The following is a 14,859-nucleotide window of genomic DNA, read 5'->3' on the forward strand; positions in this document are numbered from 1 at the left end:
CCCTACCCTTTCGGGATAGCACCAATATGCTTGCAGTGGCCCAGGTATAAGCCAATCTGCCTGCTGGGAGTTCTACCCCCACTAATGGGGACAGACTCCCCACTCCAAACATATTGGTGGGCTTCCGGACAAAAGCCAGGAGTCCCATCCCAAAAACCAGCCCCCCCGGATTCCGATGGGCTGATCCCTGGAGATGGTTCTGCCCTTAAGATAGCAATGGGAAAATCCCATCACCATCTCTTGGGTCCAAACCGTATTGGGTGACGACTCACCACCACAACTCCCACAATTAGCTTCGAATGCAAACCCCCTCCAAACCACGAACCCCTCCCAGACTCACCCAAGCAGAAAAATTTTTCGAAAGTGGAAATGTCCACGCAAGTTAATGCCGAAAGTTTTGTAGGCGTTCCGTCAGGATCCGGTTCCTCCGCATTCTTCGGATTCGCGGATTTTTCTCTTGACCATAAATTCGTCTATTCGCGGGGTTTTTCCGACTAAAATAATCACTAATTAGTGTATTTTGATGTTATTTTCATGATTAAATATATTTTTATGATACAAAAATGATTTACTAATTTTCAAATATTAATGTTGATTAATACAGTATTAGTAAGTTTAATAAGATTTAAATGATATCACATAATAAAAATAATAATTTTCTCTCTCTCTTACAGAGATGTATGTTTTTCATATGATAAATATATGATAAATATATGATTTACCATTTTCAAATATTAATATTAATGCAAACAGCAATAATATAAATTCATTAAAGCATATACTATAGTAAATTAGTAAGATTTTAGTTTATGTTTAAAAAAATATGTAAGAATGAAGAAAATCTGTCTTCTCTTTTTTCTTTTTAAACCCTCTTACGCCGAAGCCCTAAAAATCAAAACATCTCCTGTATGCCGGCGCCGGTTTGGATTGAGCGCGGAATCGGAAAAAATAAAAAACAAAAAATCACAGCGCGCTTAGTTTGAAGATTAAGAGTTCATTTTTGGCTCATTTTTTTTCATTGCCTGAAGTTTTAGTATACAATCATCAGAAATGAAAAATAATGTCATTATCATATGTAAATAATGCGATATATGGTAGCGAAAAAAAAAATATTCATAGATAATTGTATTCAAATCACGCTGTGCAAAAAACGGTCAAAGCTAACGAGTTACTATTTTTTTTCGTTGTATTGTACACTAAATTGCAATCCTTTTGATATAATACATAGTAAAACAATAAAAGACACACCGGAAAAATATTATCACAAAATGATGTACGAATTCGTAACACGCGGACGTAAAAAAATGTTATTTCAAAAATTCACCGTAATTCTAAATAATGTTCTAGAGACTTCCAATTTGTTTCAAATTAAGACAAATGATTGAATATTACGATACTGTAAGAGTTTTAGATTAGAATTGCAGATTTCGACATTTGTTCGGACGAGTTAAATTTGACCGAATGCCGAAAATTTTAATATATATATTTTTTTATATGCACATATTTCGAAGATGGAAAAAGCTACAACCTTCTTAATTATTTTTTATTGTATTTTTTTCATGAATTTGCTCACATTTTGATATATGAAACTCTATAAAAAGGCTAATATGAAAAGGAGCAAATATTAGGATAATGCGATGTACGTATTTCGGAGACTTGCGGCCGCGAATCGGCGCGCGGAGTGAAGGTAAATATATTTTTTCAAAAATTCACCATAATCACAATATTGTTTTAGAGACTTCAAATTTGTTTCAAATGAAGAAAAATGACGGAATATTACTAGGCCGTAAGTGTTTTAGCTTACAATTGCGTTTTTCAACTATTTCGGTAGAGTTCAAAATTTGACGAACGTGGTTTTTTTTTCTATTTTTATCGTCATTTATATGCAAATATTTCGAAAAAAAAGAAAGCTACAACCTTCAATCATTTTTAGTTGTATTCTACATGAAATTACGCACATTTTTCATATATAAAAACTTTATGTAACAGCTAATTTGAAATGGTGCAAAACATTTCGACAATCGCACAAAAAATTCTGATCTTTTCGAAGAGTTACCGCGCGAACGTAATGTTTTTTTTTTTTTTTCATAAATTCACCATAAATCAAAATATTGTGCTAGAGACTTCCAAGTCGTTGCAAATGAAGGTAATGATTGAATATTACTAGAATATAAGAGTTTTAGCTTACAATTGCGTTTTTCGACCATTTCGGTAGAGTCAAAGTTTGACCGAAAGTTGAAATTTTTGCACTTAAACGTTATTTATATGAAAAATATTTCAAAACTGATAAAAGCTACAACCATTGGGTTGTTTTAAGTTGTATTGTGCATGAAATTGCGCACATTTCCATATATAAAACTTTATGTAACGGCAAATATAAAACGGGTGCAAACATTAGGACAATCGCACGAAAAAATTTATCGGAAGAGTTATCGCACGAACGTAAGGAAAAAAGTTTTTTTCATAAATTCACCATAAATCGAAATATGTGCTAGAGACGTCCAATTTGTTGAAAAATGAGGGCAAATGATTGAATATTACTATAATATAAGAATTTTAGCTTACAATTGCGTTCTCGACCATATCTGTAGAGTCAAAGTTGACGACGAAGGTTGAAATTTTTGCACTTATCGTTATTTATATGAAAATATTTCAAAACTGATAAAAGCTACAATCATGAGTATTTTTTTTGTTGTATTTAACATGAAATTGCGCACATTTTCATATATATACTTCATGTAAAGGGACAATTTAAAATGGTGCAAAAATTATGTCAAAGTGACGAAATAATTTCCGAGATGTGTCACTGATACTTTTTAGTGCGATAAGAAAGAAATTGCGCTTGCGCGCCTGCGTAGCGATTGTAAACAAAACAACGCCTTGATCCGTGAACTCCCAGCATCCCCCAAGGCGCGTGATACAAAAGTTTCGGCTGGTAGGCCTATAAGTATTTTTCGCGAATTTTAAAAAAACTTTTTTGAGCCGACGTATGATACGTCCAATCGGCATACGGGAGACATTTTGACTCGACGTTTAATACGTCCAATCGGCGTAAGAGGGTTAACTCCAGGTACTAAAGCTGTCAAATATACCAAGTAATGTGACAGGAGGGAGAGGAGCTGTTGTGTTGTTGCCACTAAGTGTTCATATAATTTCTCTCTCTCTCTCTCTCTCTCTCTCTCTCTCTCTCTCTCTCTCTCTCTCTCTCTTAATAGAATGAATCATTTTTTTATAGTACATGTATGTAATAAGTTTATTATTAATATTTTCCAATAATAATACTATAATAAGTATAATAATAATACTAACACTGTAATTACAAAATTACATTAGTACAATCTCTAAGATTAATAAAGTAATATGATAATAATTTAAGGTAAATTTGATGTAGGATGTTAAATAAGGTATACATTTGGTGTTTCTATTTCTTCCTTCCTTTTCTCTCTCTCTCTCTCTCTCTCTCACTCTCAATCTCTCCCCTCTCTCTCTCTCTCTCTATCTCTCTCTCTCTCTCTCTCTCTCTCAGCAAAAGAATTGATAGACAGACAAATAGATACTTGTTCAGCCCTCTCTTTCTCTTTTCTCTGGAAAAGATATATGTATTTATGGGAGAGGAAAAAAAAGTTGCCTATGGAAGTTCATTTCACTCTTTTGATATCGTAAAGCGTTATTCTCTCTCTCTCTCTCTCTCTCTCTCTCTCTCTCTCTCTCTCTCTCTCTCTCTCTCTCTCTCTCTCTGTTATTGGTTGTTTATATATTTCTAATGGTAAAATGTTTCAGATGACTTTGAATTTATATAAATAATACCAATTCATAGGTATATTTGATGTAGGATGACTCTCTAAGTATACATTTGGTATTTGAACTTTCAAGATAGGCAGATATAAGCATTTTTAGAGGGGAGTTCTATTCCCAAATTCAACCTATTCGCGGGGGTGTTTGGTACCCATTCCCCCAAATACGGGGGGAACACTGTATTAACAAAGCCTACCAAATAAAGTTTGGCATAATATTCATTTTCTGTACCTCTTTTTTCATTTCTAGGATAATTATATTGAATATTATCTTTAATAAGATTATAATTTTAACTTAGTTCAGATGGTCCAAGTCCAATATGAATTGGAACTTGCAAAGGGATTTGCAGTTTTTTTTTTTTAGATGAATATTTTGCTGATCTGTACTGAGAAACAAACTCTGGTCCTTTCTTAATCTTATTTTTATTTATGTACCGGCATCTCATTTTTCTTGGGATTACTTAATAGAACCAATTTATGTATTGTATTGAGGCAAAGGATTAACCCTCCATTACCAGGACCTTTCATTATCTAAATAAATGAGTCTGTTACCCATTTCTAGCCAATATATCAATTAAAATGATATTGTTATGATACAATAAAGTTTGTTCATACTTACCTGGCAGATATATATATAGCTGTATTTTCTGAAGTCCGACAGAAATTCAAAAACTTCCGGCACACACAGTGGTCGGCCAGGTGGTTAGTACCCATTCCCGCCGCTGGGAGGCGGGGGTATCAGGAACCAGTCCCATTTTCTATTCATAATTTTTTATTTCCACTGTCCCCTGAGGGAGGTGGGTGGGTACTTAATTATATATATCTGCCAGGTAAGTATGAACAAACTTTATTGTATCATAACAATATCATTTTGTTCATGAAACTTACCTGTCAGATATATATATAGCTGAATCCCACCGTTGGAGGTGGGAAGGACAGAATAGAAGGATTTTGGGAAACAAAATGCATGCGATGATTTACATCTTGGTTCCACCGCCACCTGTTAGCATTGCTGGCTTCGTGGTTATTGCCACGTAAGTCTGCTTGTGCTACTAGAGTTGCCAGCGAGTAGAGACCTATATAGCTGGGGTGCACTCAGATGATCTGTCAACCGGGGCGAGACCACGATGTGACTAGGACCATATTGACCATACCATGAGGGCTAGAAAGTAAAATAAATATATATATAAAAATATATATCACACCTGACACGAAACCTAGCCAAAGTTAAGGTGTGTTAACTAAGGCTTAAGAGTTAAGAAGTCACCGTTGTCGGCGACTCAACTACTAAATTAAGAGCTCTTCCTAACCATTTTCTACAGGAATAGGATGAGTGGTACTACTTGCCCCCAAGATTGTGTCTGCAGACACGTATGGCCCTAGCGAGCAGCAGATCTCATATGCCAATCTTCACATCTCGCAGGGAGTGTGAATTGAACACAGAGTTGCTTCGCTAAAACATGGTACTCAGGATGTTTGCTGAGTGCCATGCTCTGTTGAAATGCTTCCGAGGCCGCGCCCTCACCTCGTGAGCATTCAAAGCAAAAGATTTCAAATCTTTGTGCCAACACAATGAAGGAGCTTTTTTGAAAGAACTCCTTAACAATAAAGCCAGGGTGTTCTTCGATATGGGCAAGTCTGGTCTTTTCGGAACACTGCAGATTGTCCGTACGACTTCGACTTTCTTGAGTTTTATGTAGATAAAACTTGAGAGACCTGACAGGGCACAGGACTCTCTCTGGCTCCTGCCCAATAACTTGTGCCATCCTTGATTCCAAGCTCCTGGCCCAAGAACAAGACGGGTTTCCATTCTTAGGCCACACGGAAGGCTTAGAGAACGCACCACCTTGTGTTCTCTAATGCCAAAACTTCTGACGATGGCTGAAAACCTCACTAACCCTCTTTGTCGTATCTAGGGTGGTTAGAAAATGGCCTTCCTGATCACGTGCAAGAAGTTAACAGGTAGGAGATGTTCGAATGCTTTGACATCAAGAACTTCAGACTATGCTAAGTTCCATATTGAAAGCTTCGATCTGGACATGCACAGTCAGTCAGTCTGTACTAAAGTCAGAGTGACCGACCAGTTGACCAGTCAGACGCATCAAGGACAGCAAGGCTGTACCCTGAAGACCATAAGGCACTATTCTTCGCTGAAGGATGAGTGTCTGGACTGCCTGGGCGATTCAAGCTAACGCAAACCCTTGGGGTATGAACGCAACCCAACGTCGTTAGCGAATCAACTCCTGAGCCACTCCTGACTCGAGCTTCTGGTGCCAGGAGAAAGGAGCGAGGAGCAAAAAGGCGATTCAGTCCCGAAGGACGAATGCCTGACAGTCCAACCTGGTCTCATGTTTAAACGATCATCGGGGGGTGTGTAAACGCAACCGACTTCGTCAACAAGAAACTCAGGGCTACTATGTGTCTCCTGATCTCGCACGAGTGTCTGACTCCGAGAAAACAGGTGAGACAAAAAGTAGATGGTGAGCGAGTTTCGAGATTCCACAGAACTCAAAGATCGTGAAGGGCTTTGTTGTTTGACAGAAGCAATCTTTGAGCCCAAAGGCCGTCAACAACATATTTGCGTATTCTTTAATAGTTGTGACTGCAGCTTATCCATTCTTCAAACGGAAAGGGAAGACGCAATCTTATGCTGTCAACATCTCGATAGTCTGAACGTAGTCAGACTCGAGCGGAGAGGTTATAGGTACCTTTCGTGTTAAAGTAGACCGACTCTCTCGGAAAAGTCCTTGGAAGGACGTGACCTCTGTGAATCTAGGATCTTGAAGGCCAACATGGGGCGATTAGCGTCATTGTCGCTCCCTGTGATGGTATAAATCATCTTATTACATTCCTAAGCGTTTGAAAAAGGGGAAAAGAGACTAAACTCCATCCCTGTTCAATATCATAGCGAAGAGATGTATAAAGGACGTCCCTAAAGTCTCCATAACTCTCAACATACTTCTAAGAAGATTCCACTCGAAGTCAGTAGTTGCTGCCGTCGATCGAGACGATTCGTACGGACTTTTGCAATCCTGTAACGAACCTCTAGAGGATCGTTACATTCTACGTCTGTTGTTATAATAGGCTCTTTCTCGTAAACCCCGAACAGGGACCGAGAGAAGATACTTCCTAAGATATGAGAGAGCTGTGGAAGATCAGAGTTGATATGGACCACTGGTTCCAAAAACTCGTTTTCCAGGACTGGAGGGACGACAGAATTGCTTCCACTTCTTTCAGATTTATGATCCAGGACATCTGAAACCCTCTCCAGATGTCCGGCACTTCTTTCTATCACCTCAAGTGATACTTAACGCACCGAGAGATGTTCAGAATCATTCCTAGATCTTTAATAAAATTTCAGTTTCTTTCCGGTAGGAAAAAACTGTAGAGGTCTGAATTGCAGTCTATTCAGGGAAACAAACTTCTTTAGGAAGGAAATGGTCCCAGCAAGCTCATCCATTCCCTCACACAGTATGTTTACTTCCCTAAAAAGGCTGCGCTTTGCCTAAGCAGGAGAGCATATAATAGTGAAATGTTGCGGTAGACTCGTAGTCCTATACCGTGCGGTAACGAGCACCGAAAAGGAGTAAGAGATATCTCTGAGAACATAGTAACGGCAAACGATGCAATGTTTTATTCATTCATGTAAGAAATCCCCTCAATCTTAGGCTAAAGTCCGTGATTGTAGGGCAGAGATACAGTTAGTCAGTCAATCCCGCAGGAGAGAGAGAGACGTAACTGCCAGCACAGAGATACGGTTAGTCAGTCCAATCCCGCAGGAGAGAGAGACGTAACCTACCGCGCATGAGAGCGAACGAGTTGGTACTGCCTCGTTTGGGACTGGCGGAGAGGACAGTGACAGCAGCAGCTTACGATCGTCGTCTCTTAACTTTATGCCTGGGTTGCCAGCTACCCTATCTACGAAGAAATAGGTCCGTAATTTTAGCATAAAGAGACTCTCAAGCTGGTATATTTAAAGCGAAACAGAAAACGCTAATATATAGATGCGTTTGTGTCGTCATACACTACCATACAACGGTTAAAAGATAAATCGGAAACTCCTGGAAGGCTGCAGGGGAGTAATGATTAAATGTCCTTAAAATTAATAGACAATAGACCTCTCGGTTGCCATCCGAAGAGGTAACTACAGCAAGCGTATATGACTTGAACCAACCAGTTAGTAAAATAACGCAAGGCAAAATATGATATTATATTGCAATAAAGTTTTTTCATACTTACCTGGCAGACATATATACTATAGCTGAATTCGGAAATACAGCTACATACATATCTGACAGGCAAGTTTCATAAACAAAACTCAGAGAATTGAAGCGGACAGCTCAAGCTTTCTTATGTTATTGGACATAAGCGTTCATTGACGTAGTCTACAAGTCTATTTCTTGTACGAGTCTGCGAATGATGAATGAGAGCTCTTCCGAATCTTGTCAAAAAGAGCTTATCCGCTTACGCAATATAAAGTTAATGAGAAGTTTGTCAATGAGAACTAACCCATTTACGGGACAAAGAGATAATTTGTCAATGAGGGGATACCCACTTACTTGACAAAACGATAGTATATTGTCAATGGGGGAAATTCACTGAATTGACAAAAACGTAATCCAGGAAGTCGAGCATTTTATTTTCGATTCCCGTCTCAACGAGGAAGGGCAAGAATCCTGTTAAGAGACGGCTTACGACAGGTAGAACGACGATGTTCAATTCGGCAGCGTAAGTCCCGACTAGGAACTAACAAAATCTATCATCTGAAAAGCCCTTTCAGATGGGCTAAAAAGCTTGCAAAATTATCCTGGGAAGAGGAAGAAACTCTCCAACCAGCTTCCTCTCCCGTATCAAAATTTATTGGCAGTATGGCAAAGGAAGTCCTGTCTTGCGCTTTCCTCCTTTTGATGAGTGCCTTTGCAAGAATCCATACTGAACGTTGCCGAGAGTCCTGACGTGCAGGACGTCGAGCTTTTACATAACCCATAGCTGCCTTACCGCAAAGTCTTGACTGCGGTAGAGCAAAAGAGATCTTTCCTTGAGCTTTCCATAACTCCATCCAATCCTGGACTTTACGAAAAGCAATATTACTGACAAAGACCTCTATAATTCACGAAACCCGTGGTCTTGCTGGGTTTCGAAAACGAAGTTGCCTTTTCACTTTAAGCTTCCTCCGAAGCACTGCTTACTTCACATTCTTCGCAGGCGATGTAGAAGGGATCACCGAAGTTAGGTAAAAAAACTTTAGGCCCAAATCAGCTTGAAGACTTCAACAGAAACGTTCAGCCAGGCGACACACCTGGCGTGCGCGCTCGGCGTCCACTGACTAGCAGCGAGCACGCTCGGCGTCCATTGGCGAGCAGCGAGCACTCTCGGCGTCCACTGGCGAGCAGCGAGCACTCTCGGCGCGCCGCTCGCGCTCGGTATCCACTGGCGTGCGCTCGGCCTCGGCGTCTACTGGTGCGCGCTTGGCGTGCACCCGCCGCGCGCCTGGCGTCCATCGAACGTAAAAAAAAAAAAAAAAAAAAAAAAAAAAAAAAAAAAAAAAAAAAAAAAAAAAAAAAAAAAAAAAAGCGTGCAGAAAAGCGTCACGCTCCTGACAGGCGTCAATGCAAGCGAAACTGCCTTCAGGGAAGAGCATTAGACATCTCGGAGAGAAAACCGACTGCACGAAGCAGTCTCAGGTGAAGGGTTGATCGTGTGAGAATACGCGGGGCGAGGGAACGCCTTCTTATTCTCACAGCAACAAAGCTAGGACGTCCGCGCTCAAAAGCGTCCTGCTAATATGACTTGCTTTCCCTTTTCTCGGTGGAAAGACGTACACGAGTTCAGGCGACATTCGCCTTCTTACTTCTCACTGCACGCATGACGAGAGAGAGAGAGAGGACGTGAAACGTCCTCTTCTATAAAGCTTCTATTTAGAGGGCGCGAGTCCTTCCGAAAAGCTCCAAAACCTGCGCAGCGGGAGGACGCTTCGGAGGACGAGAAGCATCCTTCAGGATTCGTGCACGCACTTTGGCAGCCTGGGAGTAACTTCAGGTCTGCCGAAGGCACGTCAGATCGGTGGGAGTTCCTCGTAACCCTCCTTTGTTCGGCTTTCGACATGCTCTCTCCCTGTTCCTGGGAGTCAAGCAGAGGTCACCCGGCCTAGAGGCGAAAATAAGGCCGATCTGACGCACCCTCCACTACACAAGGGGCACTGTCACTGCACTTAGCCACTTCACTTTTGCTCTCCAAAGCCAGCACTTTCGATTCTAAGTTACGAATCGATAGAGTATCAGAGAAAGGTCAATACCCTCTACAGAAACTGTTTAGGGCCCGAAGGCAACACATTACAGGGTTAGGAGTAACAACTACAGAAAGTAGCACTTTTCACCACAATGATAGGAGAGCGAGCACCTTAGATTCCAAGATACAGATGGAATCTATAACGTAAAGGGCATTACCTCACGAGACATATTTATAGCCCGTAGGCCATACTACAGGGTTAGGCAAAATAGTCTACAGGTAGGTTAGCCTACCCTGACTTTGTTTACTGATTAATTGCGTACATATGAATCATACGTTCTTCCTTATGGAATTAGACAAAGTCTCACACTCCTTACATGACAAATCTTCAACAAAGAAGCAAGACACTAGCCCTCGTGCATATCGAGTGCGGACTACCGAAGCTTTCGGTAGCCACACCCTATCTAGCAGACAACACCCTCTGAAACTAGCCTAACTAGATTCAGATATACAAAAATGAATCATATTCAAAACAATTTAAGATAGCGTATGCCTAGCCACAAATCCAAGTCAATAAATCAAAGACAATTAGGATATTTAGCGGCCATGAAGTTTCCAAAATCCTAAGACGGAGGTACTGAAAACAGGTGTTTCCAGCACCGGCGACAGAAAAATTATGAATAGAAAATGGGACTGGTTCCTGATACCCGCCTCCCAGCGGCGGGAATGGGTACTAACCACCTGCCGACCACTGTGTGTGCCGGAAGTTTTTGAATTTCTGTCGGACTTCAGAAAATACAGCTATATATATATCTGACAGGTAAGTTTCATGAACAAAACTGAGAATAAAAGTATACATTAGTGAATTCGAGTAAGTACTACGTACCTAAATTGTTAAAAGTCTTCTAATGGTGGCCATAATATAAGCCAAAGTGTATCCAGGTAATAAAGGGATTAAATACTTAAAAGTTCTACTTGATGTTATTTTTCAATATAAATTATGCCTTTAAAATTTTGTATATAACCCAATTATGCGACCTTTCAACTTTTGAACCTTTAATATACAATAACCAGAGTTAAGTTAAGTATATCTTAGTTTACCAGACCACTGAGCTGATTTACAGCTCTCCTAGGGCTGGCCCGAAGGATTAGATATTTTTACATGACTAGGAACCAATTGGTTACCTAGCAACGGGACCTACAGCTTATTGTGGGATCCGAACAACATTGTATCAAGAAAGGAATTTCTATCACCAGAAATAAATTCCTCTGGTTCCACGTTGGCCGAGCCGAGAATCAAACTTTGGACCACCGGATTGGCAGCTGAGCGCGAAATGCAGTCGGCCAATGTGGAAATATCACAATAACCACAGAACAAGAATGATTTTAGTAACAATACATATTCTCCTAAATAACAGTGCTATAGCGGGAACAGGTATCGGTATCAGTATCACCAAAAAACTTGGTATCGGTGCATCCCTACTCTCCTGCCACATCCGAAATAGACTCAAGAGAATTGAGAGGGCTCCCATATGACACATCCTTAGAAAGCTAGGTAGGTAGAATAATATCTAGCTTAGAAAAAACAGAAGATACTTTAAACATAAGATTGGAAAGAGTCATTATCATTATCAATGCTTTTATTATTACTATTACTTCAGTAAATGAAACCTATTCATATGGAACAAACCCTCAGAGCCACCGATTTAAAATTCACACTTCCAAAGAATATGGTGTTTATTAAGAAGAAGCAAAAGGAAGTAAAGGGAAATACATAGAAGAGATTTCATTCATTAAAAAAGAAAACTGACAGGCAACACAAATAGTAAGTCTACCTCATAAAAAATCAACACCCTGCTACCACAGTAATCATTCCTATAGAACCTGACATTTTTAGCTTTCATTCCAGTGGGAAACATCCTAGGAAAAATAAATGTATAGTATGTGGCAGTCATTCAACTTTTCTTTCATTTGAATGAAGACTTGCCTAACAGCATGGAGATGTAGGTATGATTTATCCCACATAAAATGTACTCCCTCTTTGCCATGTGTCTTTCATGCCGCAATAGGTATGCCATCTGACTTAGCAGCTTTATCACTCTTCATCTTTTTCAGAGTTCCCTTTACCTCTTTTCTCTTCCAATTAAACACTGCAAAATTTAGACTTTCATCTTCCCTTAAGAATTTCTTATTTTCATCATTTTAGAGATTTTTTTAAATATTCCTTTTCTCTTTTTAACGTCCCCCTCTTTCCAAAGCACTTTTTGATCTGCTCCCCAGGTATTCTTTACAGGTTATGTACATTGTGATTTTGTTTCTTGCTGTGGCTAACCTTACGATCTTTCCTTTGACTCATTGTTTCTATTATATGCTTCATTCTTGGCTTTTGCTACTACTCGCTAGTCTTCCTTATTCCTACTACTGTTTTAAAAAAGATGTTACAAAGTAACTTGGTGGAGATATTGGTGATTATCACTACCTCCTTCAAGTTACTTAATAACTAATTTTTTAAAACCCCAACTTGAAAAATAAAATCAATATCTATACTATTCTATAATACAGGCAGTCCCCGGGTTACGACGGTGTTGGCTTACGACGTTCCGAGGTTACGATGCTTGTCAATAGACGTTATTTCCAGGGTTACGACGCATGTTCTAGGGCTACGACGCCTACAACGCTCATCTGGGAGAAGAAATATGACACCAAAAATGCAAAATAATCAATATTTGAAGGTTTTTTTTTATGAAAAATGCCATAAGAATGCAGTTTACATAGTTTTCAATGCACCCAAAGCATTAAAAGTAAGGTTTTCTTAGGATTTTTCACGATGTTCTGGCTTACGATGATTTTCGGCTTACGACGCGTCTCAAGAACGGAACCCCGGTCATAACCCGGGGTCCGCCTGTATTCCAAAAATAATTAAGTCCAGCCAGGACACAAATGGATGACATCAACTTACTAAGTTTCTTGTGGAAAACATTCGTCAAAGTAGAGTCCCAGTCTGACTGGAACCAGGCAACACCTGCTGGTGTAATTTCATCTTGCAGCTCATGGTAGAAATCTAAAGTAGAGAATGTTCGCTCTCGAAGTTCTAAGCTGTAAAGGAAATAAAATGTCAACTGTCTGGTAATCACATTTTATAGTATGAATGTACGTAAAAAATAGTTGTAACATAAAACTACAAATTTGTTCTGAGCAAGTCTGTCTTGCTTACTTTGGCAATCTTGCCAACACAGTACACAAAAATAATTCTAAGATGAAAGTCCACCACTCAAGAAGATATTACCTCATAGTTGACATTATCAATACTTTGGCATCAGGTTTCCCCTTTAAGAGTTGAGATGTCTTCTGAGTTCTCTTCAACTCTACCTTGTGCATTTGTCTAATTTCCTAGCTGGTCCAAATCCTTATCAATGGCTTCCCTTGTCAACAGGGCCTTTCCACTGGTCAAGCTCTAGCTGTACTTCCTAATCAGTGATACAATCTTCCCAGCATGCCCCAGAAATGAATCTCCGTGTTTCTGTATAAAGACAGAATTTACTCCATTTTTTTTCCTTAACATGCCCAAGTTAGCACTTAGCAGAAAAGAGCTTATACGTAAACATGAATCTTTTCTACTGATGACCCCTATGAAAGTAAATATAGCACAGTGGTCTTATTAAATCACCTTATTCTATGATATAAAAATTTTTTTTTACCTCTAATACAATTTTCAAATGCAATTCACCTCTAACACAAGTTTCAAAAAGGAGGGGATATGATGTGGCAAAAATTTCTTACAAGTATGGATGAGACTATAATTATCTGGAACCTTTCACTGTAGGTACATGAAAAAGACGCATTTCACATGTACCAGTATTATTATGTTATTATTATGTTCAAACATTATTTCACATGTCGCGCGCCATTAGAGTATCCCATGTTAAGTCCAGTAATATGATATGGCAACATTTAAGTATTGGCAACATTGTAATTATTGCCCTCGTGAGGCAGTCTCGTCTCGTCTGTCTATTTGTTAAGCTGACTGCTGTTTGTCCCCTGGATCTTGTATATATTTCTACAATAGACATTTAGAACCTACATTTAAGTTGTGTCCTTGCCCCTCCACTTAAGGTTAAGGAGTTTACCAACACATACATGGTGCAGTGAACTTTGGAAGTGTCGTATTGTGTGAAGTTAATCAAGACTTGGACATCGGGAACCGGACGGTCATGGCCATATTGGATGTTCAGTTCAAATGTGCTTTCGTGTCCCAGCTGATTTATTCTATGTCATGTGCAGTGTAGTGCCTCAAGTACTCAGTGAAGTGTTGTGCAGTGCATTGTGCTTTTTTGTGTGCTCAGTGATTTGTTATGTTATTTTATTGAGTACGCATTTATTCTGCTGTGGCTTTGCCGGAGCACCGACTGTCACCCCCGCACTCATGCCATGTCACGGGATGACTGAGTCGACTTGGCAACTTCGCCTTGGATGTGAGCTGCCGTAGGCAGACACTATCGCTCAATAGTCCCCTCGTTGGCTGACGTATTTCTCGCACATACGCACACACTCACGCTTCAACGAATATGTTATTGTTATGATACAATAAAGTTTGTTCATACTTACCTGGCAGATATATATATAGCTGTATTCTCCGACGTCCGACAGAATTTCAAAACTCCCGGCACATGCAGTGGGCGGCCAGGTGGTTAGTACCCATTCCCGCCGCTGGGAGGCGGATATCAGGAATCATTCCCATTTTCTATTCAGATTTTTCATACCACTGTCCCCTGAGGGGAGGTGGGTGGGTACTTTAATTATATATATCTGCCAGGTAAGTATGAACAAACTTTATTGT

At 39.7% G+C, this 14,859-nt stretch overlaps 1 protein-coding gene across 1 annotated transcript in view; it reads right to left on the reverse strand.

Moving 5' to 3' along the window:
* The window catches only part of LOC135226778 (large ribosomal subunit protein mL38-like), a 33,778-nt gene extending 19,159 nt beyond the window's left edge, over nt 1-14,619 (reverse strand). The window contains exons 1-2 of the mRNA XM_064266481.1: nt 13,309-14,619; nt 12,982-13,118 (exon numbers count right to left, since the gene is read on the reverse strand). Coding sequence (XP_064122551.1) covers nt 12,982-13,118; nt 13,309-13,400 — 229 coding nt within the window. The 5' untranslated portion in view covers nt 13,401-14,619. The remainder of the gene's footprint in view (nt 1-12,981; nt 13,119-13,308) is intronic.
* Between the last annotated feature and the right edge of the window lie 240 nt (nt 14,620-14,859).

Source organism: Macrobrachium nipponense, chromosome 15 (assembly GCF_015104395.2).
Source record: "Macrobrachium nipponense isolate FS-2020 chromosome 15, ASM1510439v2, whole genome shotgun sequence".
Classification (NCBI taxonomy): Eukaryota; Metazoa; Arthropoda; class Malacostraca; order Decapoda; family Palaemonidae; genus Macrobrachium; species Macrobrachium nipponense.